The sequence below is a fragment of the Lolium rigidum genome, chromosome 6 (assembly GCF_022539505.1).
Source record: "Lolium rigidum isolate FL_2022 chromosome 6, APGP_CSIRO_Lrig_0.1, whole genome shotgun sequence".
NCBI lineage: Eukaryota > Viridiplantae > Streptophyta > Magnoliopsida > Poales > Poaceae > Lolium > Lolium rigidum.
Window position 1 is genome coordinate 173,994,139 of NC_061513.1, and position 25,526 is coordinate 174,019,664.

Consider the following 25,526-nt stretch of genomic DNA (forward strand, 5'->3'; position numbering starts at 1 on the left):
CAAAAGAGAAGAGGGATGATCTACCTTGCTGGTAGAGATAACGTCCTTCATGGGAGCCGCTCTTTGGAGGTCTGTTTGGCAAGGGGGTTAGAGTACCCGCTACCAGTCGTTGACAACAACAAACACTTCTCAAAACTTTACTTTTATTCTCTTTATATGATTTCAAAACTGAAAAAGCTCTAGCACATGATTTAATCCCTGCTTCCCTCTGCGAAGGGCATGTCTTTTACTTTATGTTGAGTCAGTAAACCTATTTCCCTCCATCTCAAGCAAGCATTTGAGTTGTTGTGATCAAACCATTATATTGTGATTTATTTCATCATGTCTTTTATTCTTCCTTGTTTAGTACAAGTTTTATCTGAATGAATATAGCTTTGAAAATTATCAATGATTACTATGATTGAGTATGCAAGTTTACCATAAGCTTTAATATGAAAGCGCTGCTCGATAGATAAGAATAACTTGTTAATTGTTCTCTGACCAAGAACAAAGTTTGCCATCACCAATTATGATTTCGTATGCACCTTTATTTGTGATTACCTTATACTTGTTTCAAGTTGAGTTATATGAGAAAGTTGTTTACTAGAATGTCTTGTGTGAATGAATATGATGCTTCTTGTCCGTATTTGATTTATCGACTCTTCACTCCATAAACATGTGGTCCTGTTTACCGAGTTCAGTTTCGCTTGGGGAAAAGCGAAGTCTAAGCTTGGGGGGCGTTGATACGTCCAATTTGCATCACTATTTTATATCATAATTTGCTGTTATTCATTGATATATTTCATATTTGGAGAGGATACTTATGTTATTTCATCTATTTTGCATGTTTCATGATTATTTGGGGATCGCGCACCGGAGCCAGGATTCTGCTGGGAAAAGCATCGTCAGAACGCAATATTTCGGAAGATCAACAATTGACGGGAATTACACGAAAAATCCTATTTTTCCAGATGACGAAGGGAGCCAGAAGGGGGAGAAGAGGGGACCTGAGGTGGGCCCACCCCATAGGCCGGCGCGGCCCAAGGCCTGGCCGCGCCGCCCTGTGAGGAGGGGGGCCCACAGCCCCTCTCGCCTCCTTTTCTTCGCGTATGCATTCGTCCCGAAAACCTAAGCCAGAGGGGGTACGTCGTGAAGAGTCACAGCCGCCTCTGCGGGGCGGAGAACACCAGAGAGAAAAGAGCTCTCCGGCGGGCAGGAATCCGCCGGGGAAATTCCCTCCCGGAGGGGGAAATCGACGCCATCGTCACCGCCATCGAGCTGGACATCATCTCCATCACCATCACCATCATATTCATCATCATCACCGCCGTCTCCACCGCTGCACCTCGTCACCGCTGTAGCAATTTGGGTTTGATCTTGATTGTTTGATAGGGGAAACTCTCCCGGTGTTGATTTCTACTAGTTATTGATGCTATTGAGTGAAACCGTTGAACCAGGGTTTATGTTCAGATTGTTATTCATTGTCATATCACCTCTGATCATGTTCCATATGATGTCTCGTGAGTAGTTCGTTTAGTTCTTGAGGACATGGGTGAAGTCTAAATGTTAGTAGTGAAGTATGGTTGAGTAATATTCAATGTTATGATATTTAAGTTGTAGTGTTATTCTTCTAGTGGTGTTGTGTGAACGTCGACTACACGACACTTCACCTTTATGGGCCTAGGGGAATGCATCTTGTACTCGTTTGCCAATTGCGGGGTTGCCGGAGTGACGAAACACTGAGCCCCCGTTGGTATATCGATGCGGGAGGGATCGCGAGGATCTCGCAGTTTAAGGCTGTGGTTAGATTTATCTTAATTACTTTCTTGTAGTTGCGGATGCTTGCAAGGGGTATAATCACAAGTATGTATTAGTCCTAGGAAGGGCGGTACATTAGCATAGGTTCACCCACACAACACTTATCAAAACAATGAAGATTAATTAGCCGTATGTAGCGAAAGCACTAGACTAAAATCCCGTGTGTCCTCGAGAACGTTTGGTCATTATAAGTAAACAAACCGGCTTGTCCTTTGTGCTAAAAAGGATTGGGCCACTCGCTGCAATTGTTACTCTCGCACTTTACTTACTCGTACTTTATTCATCTGTTACATCAAAACCCCCCGAATACTTGTCTGTGAGCATTTACAGTGAATCCTTCATCGAAACTGCTTGTCAACACCTTCTGCTCCTCGTTGGGATCGACATTCTTACTTATCGAAGATACTGCGATACACCCCCTATACTTGTGGGTCATCAGACTCCACCCCTTAGGGTTGGCCGGCCATGGTGGTGGAGTCCCTTCGGGACTCCGCCTTCCAAAGTGATTTCTTCCGGACTTTTCTAGAACCTTCTAGAACCTTCCATAAATTTACCGGATCATTTCCAAACTTGGAATATGACTTCCTATATATGAATCTTATTCTCCGGACCATTTCGGAACTCCTCGTGATGTCCGGGATCCCATCCGAGACTTCGAACAATTACTTCGAACTCCATTCCATATTTCAAGTTCTACTATTACAACATCAAACCTTAAGTGTGTCACCCTACGGTTCGTGAACTATGTGGACATGGGTGAGAACTCTCTCCGACCAATAACCAATAGCGGGATCCGGAGATCCATAATGGCTCCCACACATTCAACGATGACTTAGTGATCGAATGAACCATTCACATACGATACCAATTCCCTTTGTCACGCGATATTTTACTTGTCCGAGGTTTGATCATCGGTATCACTCTATACCTTGTTCAACCTCGTCTCCTGACAATTACTCTTTACTCGTACCGTGGTATGTGGTCTCTTATGAACTTATTCATATGCTTGCAAGACATTAGACGACATTCCACCGAGAGGGCCCGGAGTATATCTATCCGTCATCGGGATGGACAAATCCCACTATTGATCCATATACCTCAACTCATACTTTCCGGATACTTAATCCCACCTTTATAACCACCCATTTACGCAGGTGGCGTTTGATGTAATCAAAGTACCTTTCCGGTATAAGTGATTTACATGATCTCATGGTCGAAAGGACTAGGTAACTATGTATCGAAAGCTTATAGCAAATAACTTAATGACGTGATCTTATGCTACGCTTAATTGGGTGTGTCCATTACATCATTCATATAATGATATAACCTTGTTATTAATAACATCCAATGTTCATGATTATGAAACTAATCATCTATTAATCAACAAGCTAGTTAAGAGGCTTACTAGGGACTCATTGTTTGTTTACATATCACACATGTATCAATGTTTCGGTTAATACAATTATAGCATGGTATATAAACATTCATCATAAACATAAAGATATATAATAACCACTTTTATTATTGCCTCTTGGGCATATCTCCAACGAGTCTCCCACTTGCACTAGAGTCAATAATCTAGATTACATTGTAAGGTACCTAACACCCATGGCATTCTGGTGTTGGTCATGCTTTGCCCTAGGGAGAGCTTTAGTCAACGGATCTGCTACATTCAGATCAGTGTGTACTTTGCAAATCTTTACTTCTCCATCTTCGATGTACTTGCGAATCGAATGATAACGCAGCTTGATATGCTTCAGCCTCTTGTGTGACCTTGGTTCTTGTGCATTGGCGATGGCACCCATGTTGTCACAGTAGATGACTAGTGGGTCCAATGCACTAAGAACCACACCGAGCTCTACAATGAACCTCTTCATCCATACCGCTTCGATGAAGCCTGCGAAGCCGCTATGTACTCGATTCCGTTGAAGACTTCGCCACCATGAACCGCCGAGCTTGCCCAGCTTATCGCAGCACCATTCAATATAAACACGTACCCGGATCGTGACTTAGAGTCATCGGGATCGGTGTTCCAACTTGCATCGGTGTAACTTGTTACAACGAGCTCTTGGTCACCTCCATAACAAAGAAACATATCCTTAGTTCTTTTCAAGTACTTCGAGGATATTCTTGACCGCTGTTCGGTGTTCCATTCCTGGATCACTTTGATATCCGCTAGTCAAACAAACGAGCATGTGCTATATCCGGTCTAGTACATAGCATGGCATACATGATAGAGCCTACTTCCGAAGCATAGGGGATCTGACTCATCCTTTCTCTTTCTTCTGCCGTAGCCGGTCCTTGAGTCTTACTCAAGACCTTGCCTGGTAACATAGGTAAGAATCCTTTCTTACTTTCGTCCATTCTAAACTTATTTAGAATCTTGTCCGAGTATGTACTCGTGATAGCCCTATTAGGCGTCTTGATCTATCTCTATAAATCTTGATGCCTAATATATACGATGCTTCACCAAGGTCTTTCATTGAAAAACTATTATTCAAATAACCTTTTACACTTGCTTAATAGTTCTATATCATTCCCAATCGGTAATATGTCATCTACATATAATATCAGGAATGCTACGGAGCTCCCACTCACTTTCTTGTAAATACGAGGCCTCTCCATGACACTCGTATAAACCCGAAGTCTTTGATCACCTTATCAAAGCGTCGGTTCCAACTTCTCGATGCTTGCTTCGGTCCATAAATTGAACGCTGAAGTTTGCATACTTTGTCAGCATTTTTAGGATCGACAAAACCTTTGGGTTGTACCATATACAACTCTTCCTCAATGTCTCCATTAAGGAACGCCGTTTTGACATCCATCCGCCAAATCTCATAATCGAAAAATGCAGCTATTGCTAACAAAATCCTCACAGATTTTAGCTTCGCTACGGGTGAGAAAGTCTCATCGTAGTCAACACCTTGAATTTGTCGGAAACCCTTTGTGACAAGTCGAGCTTTATAGACAGTAATATTACCATCGGCATCTGTTTTTCTCTTGAAGATCCATTTATTTTCGACAGCCTTGCGGCTATCAGGTAAGTCTACCAAAGTCCACACTTTGTTATCATACATGGATCCCATTTCGGATTTCATGGCTTCTTGCCATTTGTTGGAATACTGGGCTCATCATCGCTTCTTCATACGTCGCGGGGTCTTCATCATTGTTGTCCACAATCATGACATTTAGACAAGGATCATACCAATCAGGAGTGGCACGTTCCCTTGTCGATCTGCGAGGTTCAGTAGCTATCTCATTCGAAGTTTCATGATCATTATCATTAGCTTCCTCTGTTGCCGGTGTAGGCGGTATAGGAACAACTTCCGGTACTGCGCTACTCTGATCAACAAGTGAAGATTCATCAATCTCATCGAGTTCTACTTTTCTTCCAGTCACTTCTTTAGTGAGAAATTCTTTCTCAAGAAAGGTTCCGTTCTTAGCAACAAAGATCTTGCCTTCGGATTTGTGATAGACAGTGTACCCTATAGTTTCCTTAGGGTATCCTATGAAGACACATTTCTCCGCTTTGGGTTCTAGCTTCTCTGGTTGTAACTTTTTTACATAGGCTTCGCAACCCCAAACTTTTAGGAACGACAGCTTAGGTTTCTTATTAAACCATAATTCATACGGTGTCGTTTCAACGGATTTTGATGGTGCTCTATTTAAAGTGAATGCGGCTGTCTCTAATGCATAACTCCAAAATGATAAAGGTAAATCGGTAAGAGACATCATAGAACGAACCATATCTAAGAGAGTTCGATTACGACGTTCGGACACACCGTTTCGTTGAGGTGTTCCCGGCGGTGTCAATTGTGAAAGTATTCCGCATTTCTTTAAATGCATGCCAAACTCATAACTCAGATATTCACCTCCGCGATCAGATCATAGAAATTTAATCTTCTTGTTACATTGATTTTCTACTTCACTTTGGAATTCCTTAAACTTCTCGAAAGTTTCGGATTTATGTTTCATGAAATAGATATACCCATATCTACTCAGATCATCTGTGAAGGTTAGAACATAACGATAACCACCGCGCGAAGCTACACTTATTGGTCCGCATACATCGGTATGTATGATTTCCAATAAGTTAGTAGCTCGCTCCATAATACCAGAGAATGGAGTCTTAGTCATTTTTCCCATTAGACATGCTTCGCATCTATCAAGTGACTCAAAGTCAAGTGATTCAAGTAATCCATCGGTATGGAGTTTCTTCATGCGTTTTACTCCAATATGACCAAGACGACAGTGCCACATATAAGTAGAATTATCATTCAATTTAATTCGCTTAGCATCAATGTTATGTGATACGTCTCCGACGTATCGATAATTTCTTATGTTCTATGCCATATTATTGATGATACCTACATGTTTTATGCACACTTTATGTCATATTCGTGCATTTTCTGGAACTAACCTATTAACAAGATGCCGAAGTGCCGGTTCCTGTTTTCTGCTGTTTTTGGTTTCAGAAATCCTAGTAACGAAATATTCTCGGAATTGGACGAAACAAAGACCCAGGGGCCTATTTTTCCACGGAGCTTCCAAAAGACCGAAGAACATACGAAGTGGGGCCACGAGGTGGCGACACCACAAGGCGGCGCGGCCTGGGGGGGCCCGCGCCGCCCTATGGTGTGGCCCCCTCGTCAGGCCCCCGACTCTGCCCTTCCGCCTACTTAAAGCCTCCGTCGCGAAACCCCTGATGAAAAAAACCACGATACGGAAAACCTTACCGAGACGCCGCCGCCGCCGATCCCATCTCGGGGGATTACGGAGATCTCCTCCGGCACCCTGCCGGAGAGGGGATTCATCTCCCGGAGGACTCTACACCGCCATGGTCGCCTCCGGAGTGATGAGTGAGTAGTTCACCCCTGGACTATGGGTCCATAGCAGTAGCTAGATGGTTGTCTTCTCCTCATTGTGCTTCATTGTTGGATCTTGTGAGCTGCCTAACATGATCAAGATCATCTATCCGTAATACTCTATGTTGTGTTTGTCGGGATCCGATGGATAGAGAATACCATGTCATGTTAATTATCAAGTTATTACATATGTGTTGTTTATGATCTTGCATGCTCTCCGTTATTAGTAGAGGCTCTGGCCAAGTTTTTTGCTTTTAACTCCAAGAGGGAGTACTTATGCTCGATAGTGGGTTCATGCCTGCATTGACACCGGGACAGATGACGAGAAAGTTCTAAGGTTGTGTTGTGCTTGTTGCCACTAGGGATAAAACATTGGCGCTATATCCGAGGATGTAGTTGTTGATTACATTACGCACCATACTTAATGCAATTGTCCGTTGTTAGCAACTTAATATCGGAGGGGGTTCGGATGATAACCTCGAAGGTGGACTTTTTAGGCATAGATGCGGTTGGATGGCGGTCTATGTACTTTGTCGTAATGCCCAATTAAATCTCACTATACTTATCATGTCATGTATGTGCATTGTTATGCCCTCTCTATTTGTCAATTGCCCGACTGTAATTTGTTCACCCAACATGCTTTTATCTTATGGGAGAGACACCTCTAGTGAACTGTGGACCCCGGTCCATTCTTTAATACTTGAAATACAAATCTGTCTGCAATACTTGTTTTTACTATTTTCTCTGCAAACAATCATCTTCCACACAATACGGTTAATCCTTTGTTACAGCAAGCCGGTGAGATTGACAACCTCATCTGTTTCGTTGGGGCAAAGTACTTTGGTTGTGTTGTGCGGGTTCCACGTTGGCGCCGGAATCTCCGGTGTTGCGCCGCACTACATCCCGCCGCCATCAACCTTCAACGTGCTTCTTGGCTCCTCCTGGTTCGATAAACCTTGGTTTCTTTCTGAGGGAAAACTTGCTGCTGTGCGCATCATACCTTCCTCTTGGGGTTGCCCAACGAACGTGTGAAATACACGCCATCATTATGTATATGTGTATCACTACTATCGAGATCTAACAGAAATAAGCCATTCTTTTCAGGAGCTCGACCATAAAAGATATTATTCATAAAAATAGAACAACCATTATTCTCAGACTTGAATGAATAACCGTTTTGCATTAAACAAGATCCAGATATAATGTTCATGCTCAACGCGGGTACAAAATAACAATTATTGAGGCTTAAAACTAATCCCGAAGGTAGATGTAGAGGAAGTGTGCCGACGGCGATCACATCGACTTTGGATCCATTTCCAACGCGCATCGTCACTTCATCCTTTAGTAGTCTTCGTTTATTCTTTAGTTCCTGTTTCGAGTTACAAATATGAGCAACCGAACCGAGTATCAAATACCCGGTACTAGTACGAGAACCGATAAGATAAACATCTATAACATGTATATCAGATATACCTTCTTTCTTCTTCTTGATAAGGCCGCTCTTCAGATCCGCCAAATACTTGGAGCAATTACGCTTCCAATGTCCCTTCTCCTTGCAGTAATAGCACTCAACATCTGGCTTAGGGCCGTTCTTAGGTTTCATAGGAGGCGTGGCAGCTTTCTTGCCACCCTTCTTGAATTTTCCCTTAGACTTGCCCTGTTTCTTGAAACTGGTGGTCTTGTTGACCATCAACACTTGGTGTTCTTTCTTGATCTCAATCTCAGCAGATTTCAGCATGGCGAAGAGTTCGGGTAACTCTTTGTTCATGTTCTGCATATTGTAGTTCATCACAAAGTTCTTGTAACTAGGTGGCGGTGATTGAAGGACACGATTAATCCCCGATCCGTTAGGAATCACTATTCCCGGATCACTGAGTTTCTTCGCATGCCCGGTCATGGCGAGCATGTGCTCACTAACGGAGCTGCCTTCTTCCATCATGCAGGTCGAAGAAGTGTTTCGATGCTTCATAGCATTCCACGGCCGCATGAGTTTCAAAGATAGCTTTCAGCTCATTGACCAACTCATGAGGATCGTGGTGCTCAAAACGTTTTTGAAGATCGGCTTCCAGACTGCACAGGATGGCACACCGAACTTGAGAGTACCGAGTTTTCCGAGTCTCGTAAACATTCTTTACTTCATCGGTTTCGGTTTGCAGGGAGGGTCACCTAGCGGTGCATCAAGCACATATTGCGAGGCTTCCACCATTGAGGAAAATCCTCACATGACGGAACCGATCGGTGAAGTTGCTACCGTTGCTCTTAAGCTTTTCTTTCTCTAGGAACTGGTTAAAATTGATTGAGGACGCCATATCTACAACATATATTTGCAATAGTTTTAGACTAAGTTTATGACAAATTGAGTTCAAATTTTAATTCAATATAATTAAAAAATCTAGGTGAACTCCCACTCAAAACAATATCCCTCGCATTGTCTTAGTGATCACACGAACCAAATCCACCACACCTAAGTCCGATCATCACGAGACAAGGTGTAATTTCAATAGCGAACGCTCAAAGTGTTCATCATATCAATCATATGATTCATGCTCTACCTTTCGGTATCACGTGTTCCGAGACCATGTCCGTACATGCTAGGCTCGTCAAGGCCACCTTAGTATCCGCATGTGCAAAGCTGGCTTGCACCCGTTGTATGCACTTGTTGATTCTATCACACCCGATCATCACGAGATGCTTCGAAACGACAAGTCTTGGCAACGGTGCTACTAAGGATGAACACTTTATTATCTTGATATTTTAGTGAGAGGTATCATCTTATAATGCTACCGTCGCGATCTAAGCAAAATAAGATGCATAAAAGGATTAACATCACATGCGGTTCATATGTGATATGATATGGCCCCTTTGTCTTTGCGCCTTTGATCTTCATCTCCAAAGCACGGACATGATCTCCATCATCAACGGGCATGATCTCCATCATCGTCGGCGTAGCGTCAAGGTCAATGGCGTCGTCTTCATGATTGTTCTCCATGTAGCAACTATTACAACTTCTTTGAAATACTACTCAACATGAAATTTAAAGACAACCATAAGGCTCCTGCCGGTTGCCACAATACAATAATGATCATCTCATACATATTCATCATCACATTATGGCCATATCACATCACCAAACACTGCAAAAACAAGTTAGACGTCTCTAATTTGGTTTGCATATTTTACGTGGTTTAGGGTTTTCGAGTAAGATCTAATCTACCTACGAACATGAACCACAACGGTGATACTAGTGTTGTCAATAGAAGAGTAAATTGAATCTTCACTATAGTAGGAGAGACAGACACCCGCAAAGCCACTTATGCAATACAAGTTGCATGTCGAGCGTGGAGCAAATCTCATGAACGCGGTCATGTAAAGTTAGCCCGAGCCGCTTCATCCCACTATGCCACAAAGATGCAAAGTACTCAAACTAAAGACAACATAAGCATCAACGCCCACAAAACCATTGTGTTCTACTCGTGCAACCATCTATGCATAGACACGGCTCTGATACCACTGTATGGATACGTTGTATAGAAAACAAAAAATTTCCTACCGCGAGAACGCAAACCAAGCCAAGATGCAATCTAGAACATGGGAGCAACGAGGAGATGATCGAGACTCACCCTTGAAGATTTCCAAAGCCTACAAGATGAGGCTCTTGTTGCTGCGGTAGACGATCACTTGCCGCTTGCAAAAGCGCGTAGAAGATCTTGATCACGGTGCCACGATCGGGCAGCACCTCCGTACTCGGTCACACGTTCGGTGTTGATGAAGACGACGTCCTTCTCCCCGTTCCAGCGGGCAGCGGAAGTAGTAGCTCCTCCTTGAATCCGGCAGCACGACGGCATGGTGGCGGTGGCGATGGAGAACTCCGGCGGAGCTTCGCTAAGCGTTGCGGGAGAGGTGGAGGAGGTGGGGCGGCTAGGGTTTGGGAGAGGGGGCGCCGGCCACTATGGGGTGCGGACACCTTGTGGTGTTGGGGTTGGCCGGCCCCCTCCCCTTGTCCCTCATTATATAGGTGGAACACCCAAGAGTTGGTCTACAAGTCTTCGAATAAGACCCCAAACCAAAACCTTCCATATGACATGAAACCTACCCAAGGTGGGATTCCCACTTGAGGTGGGACTCCCACCTTTCCTTGGGAGGGGGTGGCCGGCCACCTTAGGTGGAGTCCACCTGGGACTCCACGCCCTAGGGTTGGCCGACCATGGTGGTGGAGTCCCTTCGGGACTCCGCCTTCCAAAGTGATTTCTTCCGAACTTTTCTAGAACCTTCTAGAACCTTCCATAAATGCACCGGATCATTTCCAAACTTGGAATATGACTTCCTATATATGAATCTTATTCTCCGGACCATTCCGGAACTCCTCGTGATGTCCGGGATCCCATCCGAGACTTCGAACAATTACTTCGAACTCCATTCCATATTTCAAGTTCTACTATTACAACATCAAACCTTAAGTGTGTCACCCTACGGTTCGTGAACTATGTGGACATGGGTGAGAACTCTCTCCGACCAATAACCAATAGCGGGATCCGGAGATCCATAATGGCTCCCACACATTCAACGATGACTTAGTGATCGAATGAACCATTCACATACGATACCAATTCCCTTTGTCACGCGATATTTTACTTGTCCGAGGTTTGATCATCGGTATCACTCTATACCTTGTTCAACCTCGTCTCCGACAAGTACTCTTTACTCGTACCGTGGTATGTGGTCTCTTATGAACTTATTCATATGCTTGCAAGACATTAGACGACATTCCACCGAGAGGGCCCAGAGTATATCTATCCTTCATCGGGATGGACAAATCCCATTGTTGATCCATATGCCTCAACTCATACTTTCCGGATACTTAATCACACCTTTATAACCACCCATTTACGCAGTGGCGTTTGATGTAATCAAAGTACCTTTCCGGTATAAGTGATTTACATGATCTCATGGTCGAAAGGACTAGGTAACTACGTATCGAAAGCTTATAGCAAATAACTTAATGACGTGATCTTATGCTACGCTTAATTGGGTGTGTCCATTACATCATTCATATAATGATATAACCTTGTTATTAATAACATCCAATGTTCATGATTATGAAACTAATCATCTATTAATCAACAAGCTAGTTAAGAGGCTTACTAGGGACTCATTGTTTGTTTACATATCACACATGTATCAATTTTTCGGTTAATACAATTATAGCATGGTATATAAACATTCATCATAAACATAAAGATATATAATAACCACTTTTATTATTGCCTCTTGGGCATGTCTCCAACAAAGTATTGTTGGAGCATTACAATATCTGACTCTCACCAGGCTAGACATAGCTTTTTTTTGTCAACAAGGTATGCCAATTTCTTCATGCTCCCACTACGGTACATTGGACAGCAGTAAAAAGAATATTGAGATATGTCAGTGGTACAGTGAGTCTTGGCTTAACCTTTAAGAGATCTTCTTCTACACTAGTTAGTGCCTTCTCAGATGCAGATTGGGCAGGGTGTGTGGATGATAGGAGGTCTACAGGAGGTTTTGCTGTATACTTTGGACCCAACCTAATTTCTTGGAGTGCTAGAAAACAAGCAACAGTGTCAAGATCAAGCACATAAGCTGAATATAAATCTCTGGCTAATGCCACAGCAAAAGTTATTTGGATTGGGTCTTTACTGAAAGAACTGAGAATCCAAAGAAATGAAATCTCATGCTTGTGGTGTGATAATATGGGTGCTACATATCTTTCAGCTAATCCTATCTTTCATGCTAGGACTAAACATATTGAAATTGATTTCCACTTTGTAAGAGAAAGAGTAGCAAAGAAGCAACTTGAGATTAGATTCATTCCATCAAAGGACCGAAGTGGCGAGATGGTTTCACAAAAGCTTTACCAGTTCGGCAGTTTGAAGAATTTAAGTACAACCTCAACCTTAAGAAGGCTGTGATTGAGGAGGGGTGTTAAAGTATCTTTTATGATACGGAAATTCAGTTTAAACCCTGACGGAAGTTCAGATAGAGATAGATAGAAGTTCAGATGTATTCGGGGTGATCCGATCGTAACTATAAGATCAGGATCATCCTTTCCTTTTCTCTGTTTGTTGTAACCTTCCGTGTACTCATCCTCTGCCGATGTTGGCATATAAATTAACACGCAACCGATGGAAGTCCCCATCGTTAAACCAAAACCCTCTAGCGATCATAAAACTAACTCATGGAAGGTAAAATTAGAGTCGTTTTGTTTTTTAGAATCGTCACCAAATATGATTCCGAAAACATCATCTACTGTTGTTTTGTCCCATATCCCGGCATCTTTATCTTGAGTATCCATCACACAATTCACCACGTTCACATTCACACTACATTTACATTGTGTCGATATCTGAATCGTTTTCGGTGTCCTCCGACGTGGTTGACTCGATGATGTCTAGCCACCTCTCAGAGTTCGGGTCGAGCATCGACGATGGTCCGCGGCGTACTCAGCCAGAATGTCGGCATTCCTCCTCTTCTTCTCCGCCCTTGCCGCCCTCCACGATGTCTTCTGCGCCTTCCGGAATTGGCTTGATACAACTCTTCGCCTAATTAGTTCAATACCCTTTTTTTACAAGAGAGGGAAAAGATTTGTCTCAATGTATTAATTAAGTAGAGAATTTCCCGATTAATTGCCTAGAAATTGGGTGAAAAAGTGTCACAACGAACACCAACAATTACAAACGCCAGCAATACGTACAACACATGCGGACTAGCTCCTAAAGCAAGTAACTCCTACAACCACAAAAAAGATTGAGTGTTTGTGAGTTGGACCAACTTGGTCTGTTAGTAGAGAACCAGAATAAAAGAACAAGACACCCTACAAAAATAGCAAAAACGAAGAAACTACTGCAAACAGAAGAAGGAAAATTATTTGAATCTACCAAATGATAGCCTCCCTCACCCGTTGGGTCCACATAGGTGGTGTATCTACTGCTTACAACTTCTCTCCCGTAAAACCCCTAGGAATCCTCTCTCGAAATTATTGTGTTGCTCCCATGTCTATCCTTTACCACTCCTCCAATGGTTCCTTCCTTCCATGGCTAGACACACTCTTGTATCTCTCCCACCATCCATCCACATCCATACGACAACCATGGATGGGTCTAAAAAACGGTCTTCTTTGTGGATACAAGCTCGAGGATGATGACATGATGAGGGGAATGGATCAATGGTGGGTCTAAAATATTTTGATGTATTTAATATTACATTGTTGCATACATTTTTTTTTTGCTACATTAACATGTTGTAATGTTTCGGCATTTTATGGCCTACAGCAAATGATGATGTAGTTATGTAAAAATTGTTCTGTTGAAACGTATGCACTGCATTGATCGAGCAATGTGAGATCCAACGGCTTCGGTGGCTACAGATCTCGCTGACGCCTAGGGCAGACAAAACAAAATAAAGAAGCAGGATAAACTTAGAGAAGGGGAATATTGGTCGGCCTAGCTGGTTCATGCATCCGGCCCACGGACGCAAAACCCTAATCCAATCTGAGGCCACTCAGCTTCCTCTCCCGCACTCTCTATATCCCTCTGCTCGGAAAGGAACCAAAACGCCACCTGCAGGCTGTTCCCCTCCTCGCCCGCTGTCCCCGTCGGCCGTCGCCGTCGCGGGCAACTATGGCGCTGAAGGAGATCATAGAGATTGTCTACTCCTGCCTCCCCGATTTCCCGGTCACGGCAGCCGCCTCCCTCTCCGCCGCCTTCTCTTCCTCTACCGAAGGCGGCGGCGGCGGCGAGGACCGCATCAGCGCCCTCCCCGACGACCTTCTGCGCAAAATCGTCTCCCGCCTCCCCGTCAAGGACGCCGCCCGCACGGCCGCGCTCTCCCCTCGCTGGCGCGGCCTCTGGCGCTCGACCCCCCTCGTCCTCGACGATGAACACCTGCTGCCCTACCTGCCCGACTCCTCTGACGAGGACGATGACCTCCTCGGGGACTGCACCAGTATCCTCGTCTCCGCCATCTCCGGCGTCCTCGCTTCCCACCCGGGGCCCTTCCACCGCGTCCACCTTGCCATGAACCCCTTGTGCCGTGAACTGTACGCGGCCGAGGAGTGGCTCCGCCTCCTCGCCGCCAAGGGCGTGGAGAACCTCGCATTCGTCAACCGCCCCTGGCCCCTCGAGGTTCCCCTACCGCTCTCCATCTTCCTGTGCTCCTCGCTCCGCAGCCTCTACCTCGGCGTCTGGAAATTCCCCAGCACCGCCGGTCTCCCACGCGGCCCCGACGTCTTCCCCCACCTCCAGGAGCTCCGACTCTGCCACACCGTCATGGAGGAGCGTGACCTCCAGCACGTGCTTGCCTGCAGCCCTGATCTACAGATCCTCGCGCTCATCGCCAGCAGCGACTTCCCCTCACGGGTCCGAATCGGCAGCGACAGTGTCCGGTGCGTGGTGCTCTGGTCGTCCATGGCCGACGAGCTCGCGCTTGTCGACGCCCCACGTCTGCAGCGACTCATCCTTTACGCTGCTGGAAGTGGACGCACCATGAAGGTGCAGATTGGTTATGCTCCTGAGCTCACCGTGCTCGGCTACTTGGAGACGGCCACACACGTGCTTGTGATTGGCAACACCACCATCACGGTATCACTCGAATTTCCCCTTCTTACGTTTAACTGGTGGTTAGACAAACCATGTCACGCTGCATATATAGTTCGATTTGCAGTGACTGCAAATGAGCTAATCTCTATGCATTGGTTGCTTGGATTTGCAGGCGGGGGTAACAAATGTGAGCCCAAATACTATGGTTCCAAGTGTCAAGCTGTTAGCGTTGAAAGTCAATTTCAGAGTCGCCAAGGAAGTCAAGACATTGCTCAGCTTCTTGAGATGCTTTCCCCAAGTCGAGACGCTGCACGTTATGGTCCTGAGCCTTGACCCTGTTTTCGTTTTTGACTGTATATCATTTAGCCTGTTCTCGTTCGATTCTCCCAGACCACAGTTTGCGGCATCACTAACACTATGTACAAATTTGCCTTAGTACCACACTACACGTACAAACATCTTGGCTGAATTGCACGCTTTCATTTTGCAGTCTATTGGTGGTGAAAGCCGCGGCCAAGACAACCCGCTCAATCCCACATTCTGGCGGGAGATAGCTGCGATCGAATGTGTGGAGTCATGTCTCAAGAAGCTGGTGCTCGATGAGTTCAGCGGCGGTGCCAATGAGCTTGGGTTCCTGGAGTTGGTCTTTGGAAGAGCGCAGGTGCTGCAGAAGGCGTTGGTGGTGCTGCCAGATGCAGGGAATGCTGCTATGATAGCGAAGGCCATGGGCAAACTGGCGCCGCTGGGTTCCGCCGAGTGGGCAACCAAGGAGGACTGTCCGTTGGTGGTGCTTGCACACTCAGAGCCTGGAGATCATGTTTGGAGCTACCAGAGAGCGTCTGATCTTTCCGTAAGCGACCCGTTCCTTGGTAAAGCAATGCAGTGATGGTTACCGACACCCAGCATGGCATCGTCCATGGTTTTGTGCTTTTGGCCTGAAATTTTTACTGCGGAGTAGGAGATTTGAAGTTGGCAGCGATTCTATATGCTAAAACTTGTGACTTCTTCAATCACTATTGTGCTTGTTATTATCTGCATCGCGTGGCTGTGACTTCATTGCAAAATTTCTGGCCAGGACTTAATTTGGACATGTTATTATCTGAATTGGATCGAACCGCTGCTATCGGCATGCATTCGATGTGATCTGGTAGCTAGACTTGTGGTCTGGCTCCTTATTAGTTTGCTGATGCATAGCTCTGCGACCTTGTCTTTTTTTGGCGCTAGTCTATACTACAACTCCCCATTTGCGATGAAGTCTTGATATGGGGCCTTGCACGACTTGTACAAGATTGTTTACATTTACCTTCCTTATTTTCTCCCACTTCCTCTCCATTATCTCAACACCAATGATTTGTACATAAAAAAGAATGTTTGCATCAACGAAGTGATTCCATTCCTACGATTGATTCTATGTCCTTAACCTTCAAATTTGAGAAATTTTGGACTTGCATCCAGGGTTTCGAAAATATTGTGTCGCAATCTTGGGCTTTGACCTCCAGACACGACGAGCCTTACCAAAACCTATTCCACAAGCTTAATAACACGGTAAGGGGGCTTGCCAAATGGAGCTGAGGGTTATTCTCGAACACAAAGGTGTTACTTCACGCCGCACTTCTTGTCATTCTTCAACTCGACATTGCCCAAGAGAATAGGATTCTTTCCCTGGATGAGTGGGATCTACGGGCGAGTTTAAAGAGAAGGGTCATTAGCTTTGCAATCATGGAGAGAGCTAGGAAAAAGCAAAGTGCTAGAATTTCAAACATTAAAGAAGGCGATGCTAACACTAAGTTCTTTCATTTGAGGGTAAATACAAGGAGAAGGAAAAAACCACATTCATCGCATCAAGAATAATGGAGGTTGGGTCACCAATCACAGACAAAAGCAAGAGATATTGCACAACCATTTCTCCTCGGTTGTGGGGCCTGGGGCATGTAGAAATTGGGACTTGAAGTGGGATAATCTCAACCTTGGAAATGTGTTTTTTGATGGAATTGATGACCCGTTCTCGGAGGAGGAGGTGTTTAATGCTATATCCCAAATGTCGTCGCACAAAGCTCACGGCCCTGATGGTTTTACCGGAGCTTTCTTCAAAAAAATATTGGGGCATCATCAAGGAGAACGTTATGGGAGCCATCCATCAATTCAAAAATCTCCATGTCGCACATCTTCAATGGGTCAACTCGGCCAACATTGTTCTCTTGCCCAAGAAGGAGGGGTCCGAGGAGGTAAATGACTATTGGCCTATTAGCTTGATACACTCCATTCAAAAATTATTGACAAGATGGTTGCTACCCGGCTTGCCCCACTTATGTGTGGCCTTGTGTCAAATGCCCAAAGCGCCTTCATAAAAAAAGTATCCACGACAAGTTCATGTATGTGAGAAACCTTGCGAGAAGGCTTCACGAGAGCAAAATACTGTCGCTCCTCTTCAAGCTTGATTTCCGTAAAGCTTTTGACTCCATGAGATGGGACTACATTCTTGAGCTCCTTAAAAGACATGGTTTGCACCGCCTTTCTTTGCACCGCCTCTTCGAGGGTCCTTCTAAATGGGGTGGTCGGTGCTCCGATTTTGCATGGAAGAGGTTTGAGACGAGGTGATCCTTTGGCGTCGCTCCTTTTTATCCTTGCCATAGACCCTCTTCAAAAAAATCATTGAGTTGGCAACCCAACATGGGCTCCTCCACAAGATAAGAGGAAGAGGAACAATTATTCGAACATCTCTATACATAGATGATGCGGCCGTTTTTGTGGATCCCGATGGCTGTGAAAAACAACCATCTTTATCCATGTTTAAATCTGATATTGGTCACGTAATTAATAAAATATTTTTCTCAACTTGCCACTAATCACTAATTATTGTAAAGATGTGCAAATTTCTTCTTTATGGATATTTTCTTGGTGGAATCAAGGCCAATTAATGAAGATTTCTAAGTTGCCAAATCGACCAAATCAAAGAGGCCAGGAAAAGAAGCATCAGAGAGTTTGGCGAGCACTGGTACAGCCGCAGCCCGCCCATCGGCGCAGTCGTACCAGGTGCCACTGCCTTTCTCAGGTCAAACGGAATAACTTCCGTGAAGAGGACTATATATATATATTGGGCATCACAACCACCAGAAAAGAGAGACAAACAGAAAAAACACCACACAGAGATCAGAAGCCGCCACGAGATCTATTTTGCCATTCGCATCTAAGGAGAGGGGAATTGCTCCTCCATCGCCATATTCATCGATATGTCCATCCCCACTCTCCTTAGCCATAGATCTTACTCTACTATTGATCTCTCATCATAATTGGTGGCATTGTAAGACTATTATCGATCATATTTTACAATGTTTATGATTGTTAATCTTATCATGTGTAAGTAGTCCTCACGGGTAGGGCCTAGCCTCACAACATCATGTGCGTCTAATCTACATGGGTGTTGTACTCAATTTTCATTTTAAGATTTGTACGAGTGTATCTCTATCTCCTACCTCAATCTAGGACTTGTCAGGTACCCAAGACCCTGATGATTGATAAAGGTAATGAGGCGTGATTAGTGGTAATCTGATGCTTCATGCGAAACCTAGTGACAGTAGGGGAGTACGGTAGTAGTTTGAGATCCATTAGGGATAACGATGACCTTATTGATCTTAATGATTTGGTCTCTGGATCACTTAATAATCCTTCACAACCTGCTCGACAGGAGTGAATGGGTTGGACAATAGTCTGTAGATAACATCTCAACTAGAGTCTATAGTACATTAGGACGCATCGCCCACAAAGAATCTAATATGAATTGAATTAAGTACAATTATGTATATTATTATCTTTTATTCTAGACATGTATGCTGCCTGGCTTATCTCCATCAATTGATTCACAAAACCCAAGTAAAATCGAAGGTCTGGTGAGACAAAGATTCTACAAGTTGGTAAGGTCTTGATTGAGTAAATCACCGTTGCTTTTCAAGGATCGATTTAAACCTAGGTCTTCTAGGGAAACACAACTATACCACATCTGGTATTCCGGATCGAAGGTATCAGATCCTAAGAAGGAGGATATTCAAAATCTTTCCTCCATCCTTACCTTGTTCGGAGGTGCTACCGGTTTCCTCATCAACTTCCAAAAGAGCACAGTCATTTCCATTAGATGACATGATATTGACATTGACGAGGTGCTTGATGGGATTTCGCTGATCCGTGCTTCCTTCCCAATCAAGTATTTGAGGCTGCCCCTATCGGTTTGGAAACTTGAGAGGATCGATTTTCAACCTTTAGTAGACAAGATGGCTAGCAAGCTTGTTACTTGGGATGGGAAAATATCAATGCGGCCAGGAGAGGTGACCTTGTCAAATCTGTCCTCACGTCCCAAGCGATTTTCCATCTAACCTCGCTCAAAATCCCACCAGGATGCATCACTTCTATTAATGAAATTGAGCGTGATTTTCTTTAGATTGGCACCAAAGAGGTTACCGGGGGAAGTGTAAATTGAACTGGGAAGCGGTTTATAGACCAAAGAAGGTTGGTGGTTTGGGCATCCTACATGTTGATAAATTTGGAAGGGCTCTTCGTTTGAGATGGCCTTGGTTTGAATGGCGGGATCTGGGTAAGCTTTGGGTGGGCATGGACACCCCTTGTGATGAGGTAGATATGATTGGCAATGGAGAGATATCTCCTTTTTGGGATTCCCCGTGGCTCAACGGAAAAAAGCTCAAAAACATTGCACCGCTCATCTATGAGGCCTCCAAGAGGAAGAGATGGAAAGTTAAGCATGTGCTTACTAATAACGCTTCCATTGCCAAAATCAAAATGGACATCAAATTGACTGTTCGTCACATTCATGAGTACATCCGGCTTTGGTTGCAACTAAATTCCTTTCAACTTGATGAGGATGAACAAGACTCCATCACTTGGAACCTCACTTTAAATGGGGATTACACAACGACCTCCGCTTACCATGCACAATTCTTGGGAGCCAGACTAACAAATATGAACAAGATGGTGTGGAAGGTTTGGGCCCCTACAAAGAGAAAGTTTTTCGCTTGGTTGGCCATCCGCAATAGGATTTGGATGGCGTATCGTCTAGAGAGAAGGGGTTTGAACAATTATGGGTTTTGCCCACTTTACAAGCAAACTCAAGGGACGGTGAAACATATCTTCTCCCGATGCTGCTACACCAAGATGCTTTGGGATATGGTTAACAGTTGGCCTGGGATTCCCTCCATCCGCACTCATGAGTGGGCGGATGATACCTCCCTTAGGGAGTCGTGGAAGCTCATGTTGTGTAATGCGATGGAGAACCGAAAAGCCATGTCTTCCATAACCATGCTTGCCACTTTGATGATATGGAAGGAGCGTAATGCAAGAGTTTTCAACAATAGGTTGGCACCCACAATCATCTTACTTTAAATCATCAAGGATAAGGCTAAGCTTTGGATCGCGGCGGGTGCGAAGCATTTGAGTTTCGTAATATTGGGAGAGTAATCTCTTAGAAACTTCTTTTTTCGTTTTATTTTTTCTTGTCAAATCTCTTCTTCTTTAATGAATGTAGGTAAATATTTTGCTCCCTCTTAAAGAAAAGTCCTTAACCGTAGCGCTCCAGTTTCTTGTTTTCATTTGAAGTTTATTGAGATAAATTCCTTCAAATTATTCTTGCATGCTTGATATTTGCCAAATTCATTCAAGTAATAGCTTCATCTCGATGTGTCACACAACTTTCATGTTGTAAGTTTTGACCACGCCAATGGTAATCTACATATAAACCTTCCTCACTTTTTGACATGGATTTCTTTGATTCAAAGCTTCAGTTCCTGGTGGTACCTACATGAAAAACATCCACGTCAACGAGGTGATTTTATTTTCAATCGCTTACAAGATTTGTTAATCATGGCTCTCCAATTCCGTGTTTCTTTTTGGAGTTTCATCGCGGCCACTTTCATCAAATTTGTCGTGCGGCCGATATTTTCTAAATTACTCTAGACTATATTTTTTCTCTTTGTTCCACACAACTTCTATGTTGTATATTTTCTTGTTTGAGCACCAAATCTACCTCGTCCACGAGAACTGATGGCTCTAAGGTAAGTTCAGAGGGGCAACCCTAGCTAGCGGTCGACCATCTGGGCGGTCAGATTCCGACAAGAAAATTCTGTTTTTAGTAATATTTGAAATTTCTATTTATGGTAAAATTTCTGTTTTTAGCAAAAAAAAATCTGACCAAATTTTCTATATAGGGAAAGTTCAGCATACATGCGCTAGGATACAGATTCACGGAATCTTTTCCGAATTTGAATATTCAAAAAGTTTTAACTTTCAAATGACAACTCCAATTTAAGATTGCGCTTTCACCAATAAATCCGTCTCGACGAGATCTTCAAAACTAGCACTCATGTTAATATGTTTCGACAACTTTTTCTTTGGCTAAAAATTATTAACCTCTCTATTTGAATAATCAACCCTCGGGTACCTGAGTGATCAACGGTAAATGTATAAAATTATCAACCCCCAAAGTTAATTTTATTTGAAATATTTTGATGGATTTTTTTAGCTCACATGTTATTAGCCGATATTTCCTTTTCTAACAATTTTTTGATGAAATTTTCTATTTATGGTAAATGTTGCATGCATTCTGAGACAAAAAGAATGATGTCAGCGTGAATCTTTTTCAATTCTAAAATTCAAAATGTTTCATCTCCCAAATGACAACTTCAATTTAAGATACGTTTTCACTAATGAACCCATTTCGACGAGATCTTCAAAACTAGCACCCATGTTAATATGTTTCGACAACTTTTTTTCGGGCTAAAAGTTATTAACCCTGAAATACGTCATTTATCAACCGTAAATTTAAAAGCTTACCAACCAAAAAAACTAATTTCATTTCGAATATTTTAGCGACTAGTTTTTAGTTTACAAGCTATCAACCCGGTGCCTCATTATTTATGAATGATAAATATAAATAACTACCAACCCTAAAAAGCTAATTTCACTTAAAAATATTTTAACGAATCTTTTTTAGTTTACAAGCTATCAACCCGGTGTTCCGTTATTTATCAACGATAACTATAAATAACTATCAATCCTAAAAAGCTGTTTTGTTTTAGAATATTTTAGCGACTCTTTTTAGTTTAGAAGCTATCAACCTGCTGCCCCGCTATTTATCAACGTTAAAAATAAATACCTAGCAACTTTAAAAAGCTAATTTCATTTAGAATATTTTAGGAACTCTTTTCAAGTTTACAAGCTATCAACTCGGTGCCCCATTATTTATCAACGGTAATTATAAATACCTATCAATCATAAAAAGTTAATTTCATTTAGAATATTTTAACGACCATTTTTTTAGTTTACAATCTATCAACCAGGCGCCCCCTTATTTATCAATGGTAAATATAAATAACTACCAACCATAAAAAGTATTTCATTAGAATATTTTAGCGAATCTTTTTTAATTTACAAGCTTTCCACCGGGTGCCTCGTTATTTATCAACGGTAAAAAAACTATCAACCCTAAAAATTTAATTTCATTTAGAATATTTTAGCGAATTTTTTTTTTGTTTACAAGTTATCAACCCGGTGCCCCGTTAGTTATCAACGGTAAATTTAAATACCTAGCAACCCTAAAAAGTAAATTTAATTTAGAATATTTTAGCAACTTTTGTTAGCTTACAACTTAAAACAGTACTTAATTCGAGTAGCAAGTGGTAATTTATTTGAGTTGCAAGTGAATCCTCCACCCGTTATTTCATCCCTAAAAACCACTAGCCCGAAAAAGGAAATTATAAAAATTAATCCAAAAAAACTTGAATTACCGTACGAAATAACAACAAAAAAGAGAATTATCAAAAGGGAATTGTTAAATGTGAGGCTGAAATAATAAAAATTCATCGAAAGAAACATTAATTAGGGTACCAAATAACCAACTAAAAGGGAATTGCAAATAAAGAGAATTGAGAGTCTGCCTCGTGCTGAGAAAAAGAGCGAGATGCTCTGTGCATACATGCAGCAACTTGTGAGAGCCTGTCTCATGCTGAAAAGTTGGCTCAATAAATGCAAACTCATAAGATGCTTTGCTCATGTATACAGTGTGAACGCTCTTGACTATATGCAACTTGCAAGTAAGAACATGAGCTGTTAGTGTGAACACACAACTGCATGTGAACGTAATTAAACACTATGTGACAAAAAAAAGAAATTGATTTCGCGCGCTGCCGCGCAAGAAAATAGACCACGTGAGCGGTCGAACGCGGAGGAGGGAATTCGAGTTCAGAGGTATCTACAAGGTCCGCTGACCCCAACAAAAAACCAGCAAATCCTTCACTAAATTAGAGATAAAGACTGCTCACTAAATTTGTTTGCATGCCTGAAGATCGACTTCACTCGCCACGCCTTTCATATTTTTTTTTACAGCGTGTTTCTGTCACATATTCTCGTTGGGAAAACACGCTATGAGTGGAGTAAAAGTTAAAAGCTCTTTACGCGTGGTGCTTCTGTTTCACGTGTTACACTTGTCCATACAACCTTACGAGCGCCAATAATTGAACGAACGACAGTGGAGTCATCGTTGGCAACTTGGCGACCAGCATGACCAGGACAGAACTAGCTATATATGCAGCCGGCACTCAGGCTGGCCGGGTTGCAACCGTCAATCGTCAGCTTGCCTGACATCAATCTAAGCTATCCCCTCGGGAAGGTCGGCTGCATCATCTAGGCGATCAAAGCATGGAAGATCATAAGACGAGCCTCGGCGCCGCTACGGCGAGCCCCCTACGCGAGCCTCTTCTCCCGCCGGGGAAACGGGTCGATTGCACCGTCGACGATGATCTCGAGGCGCACCTCCCTCCTTACCGCGCCGCCGGCGCTTCTTTCTCCAAGACGTGCCTTAACCTCACCAACGCCGTCTCAGGCATCGGGGTGCTCTCCATGCCGTACGCGGTGTCGCAGGGCGGGTGGCTCAGCCTGGCGCTCTTCGCTGTCGTCGGCGCCGTCTGCTACTACACCGGCACCCTCATCGAGCGCTGCATGCGCGCCGACACCTCCATCGCCACCTACCCCGACGTGGGCCGGCTCGCCTTCGGCGCCGCGGGCCAGAGAACCGTCGCCGCCTTCATGTACGTGGAGCTCTACCTCGTCGCCATCAGCTTCCTGGTCCTCGAGGGCGACAACCTCGACAAGCTCTTCCCCGGCGCCACCGTGGAGCTCTTCGGTTGTTACCGGCTGCACGGGAAGCAGCTCTTCATAGTCCTGGCGGGCGCCGTCATACTGCCCACGACCTGGCTCAGGAACCTCGGCATGCTCGCCTACGTGTCGGCGCTCGGGCTCGTCGCGTCGGCGGCCTTGACGGCGTCGCTGGTCTGGGCCGGTGTCTCCGAACCCGCCTTCCGCGGCAGGAACGGCAACGTCCTCAACCCCGCCGGCCTGCCAACCTCCCTCGGCCTCTACTTCGTCTGCTTCACCGGCCACGCCGTCTTCCCGACCATATACTCGTCCATGAAGAACAACAGGCGTTTCTCCCAAGTTCTGCTCTTCTCCTCGGTGCTCTGCAGCCTGAACTACGGAATCACGGCAGTGCTGGGCTACCTGATATACGGAGACGACGTTCAGTCGCAGGTGACGCTGAACCTGCCGTCCGGGAGGCTGTATACCAAGATCGCCATCGCCATGACCCTGATAAACCCACTAGCGAAGTACGCGCTGCTCGTCGCGCCAATCACGTCGGCGATCGAGGAGAGGTTCTCGCTTGCGGGCAGTGGGCCGGCGAGGGTGGCCATCGGCACCACCGTTCTAGTGAGCACGGTGGCGATGGCGTCCGTGCTGCCCTTCTTCGGGTACCTCATGTCCTTCATCGGCTCCTTCCTCAGTGTCATGGCCACGGTCCTGTTCCCCTGCCTCTGCTACCTCAAGATCTACAAGGCCCAAGGCATACGCCGTGCCGAGGTCGCGGCGATCGTCGGCATCCTGCTGCTCGGGGCATTTGTTGCCGTCACTGGCACCTACACTTCTTTGTTGGACATTATAGGCACTTTCTAAGCTAGATCAAGTCGGAAATTCTTTAGAGAATGTAAACTATAGAAACAAGCAGAGTGATCTGAACGTACTGTATATAATTCAGGTGAAAGTCACGCCAAATTTTGAGAACACGTTGACTAGCGAAAACAAATTGAATCTTGTTTTACGCATGGACAGTGCTAGAAATCCTCCGGAGGCTCAGAGTTTTCCAGCCTCCTACTTGCATGCGTGACACGTGTCTATTTTTACCGAAAATTCAGATTTTACTTCGTCGCAGCAAAAAATCTCCCGCTTTTGTTTCATTGAAGCA

At 44.2% G+C, this 25,526-nt stretch overlaps 2 protein-coding genes across 2 annotated transcripts; both read left to right on the forward strand.

Moving 5' to 3' along the window:
* Positions 1 to 14,314: 14,314 nt before the first annotated feature.
* LOC124668245 (F-box/LRR-repeat protein At3g26922-like) lies at positions 14,315 to 16,425 on the forward strand. Its single transcript, XM_047205418.1, has 3 exons — positions 14,315 to 15,274; positions 15,405 to 15,551; positions 15,723 to 16,425. The coding sequence occupies exons 1-3, from the start codon at positions 14,315 to 14,317 to the stop codon at positions 16,116 to 16,118; spliced, it is 1,503 nt and encodes a 500-aa protein (XP_047061374.1). The 3' UTR covers positions 16,119 to 16,425.
* A 7,431-nt stretch (positions 16,426 to 23,856) lies between these two features.
* Positions 23,857 to 25,237, forward strand: LOC124665679 (amino acid transporter AVT1I-like). The gene has a single exon (XM_047203070.1). The coding sequence runs from the start codon at positions 23,930 to 23,932 to the stop codon at positions 25,235 to 25,237; it is 1,308 nt and encodes a 435-aa protein (XP_047059026.1). The 5' UTR covers positions 23,857 to 23,929.
* Positions 25,238 to 25,526: the final 289 nt, after the last annotated feature.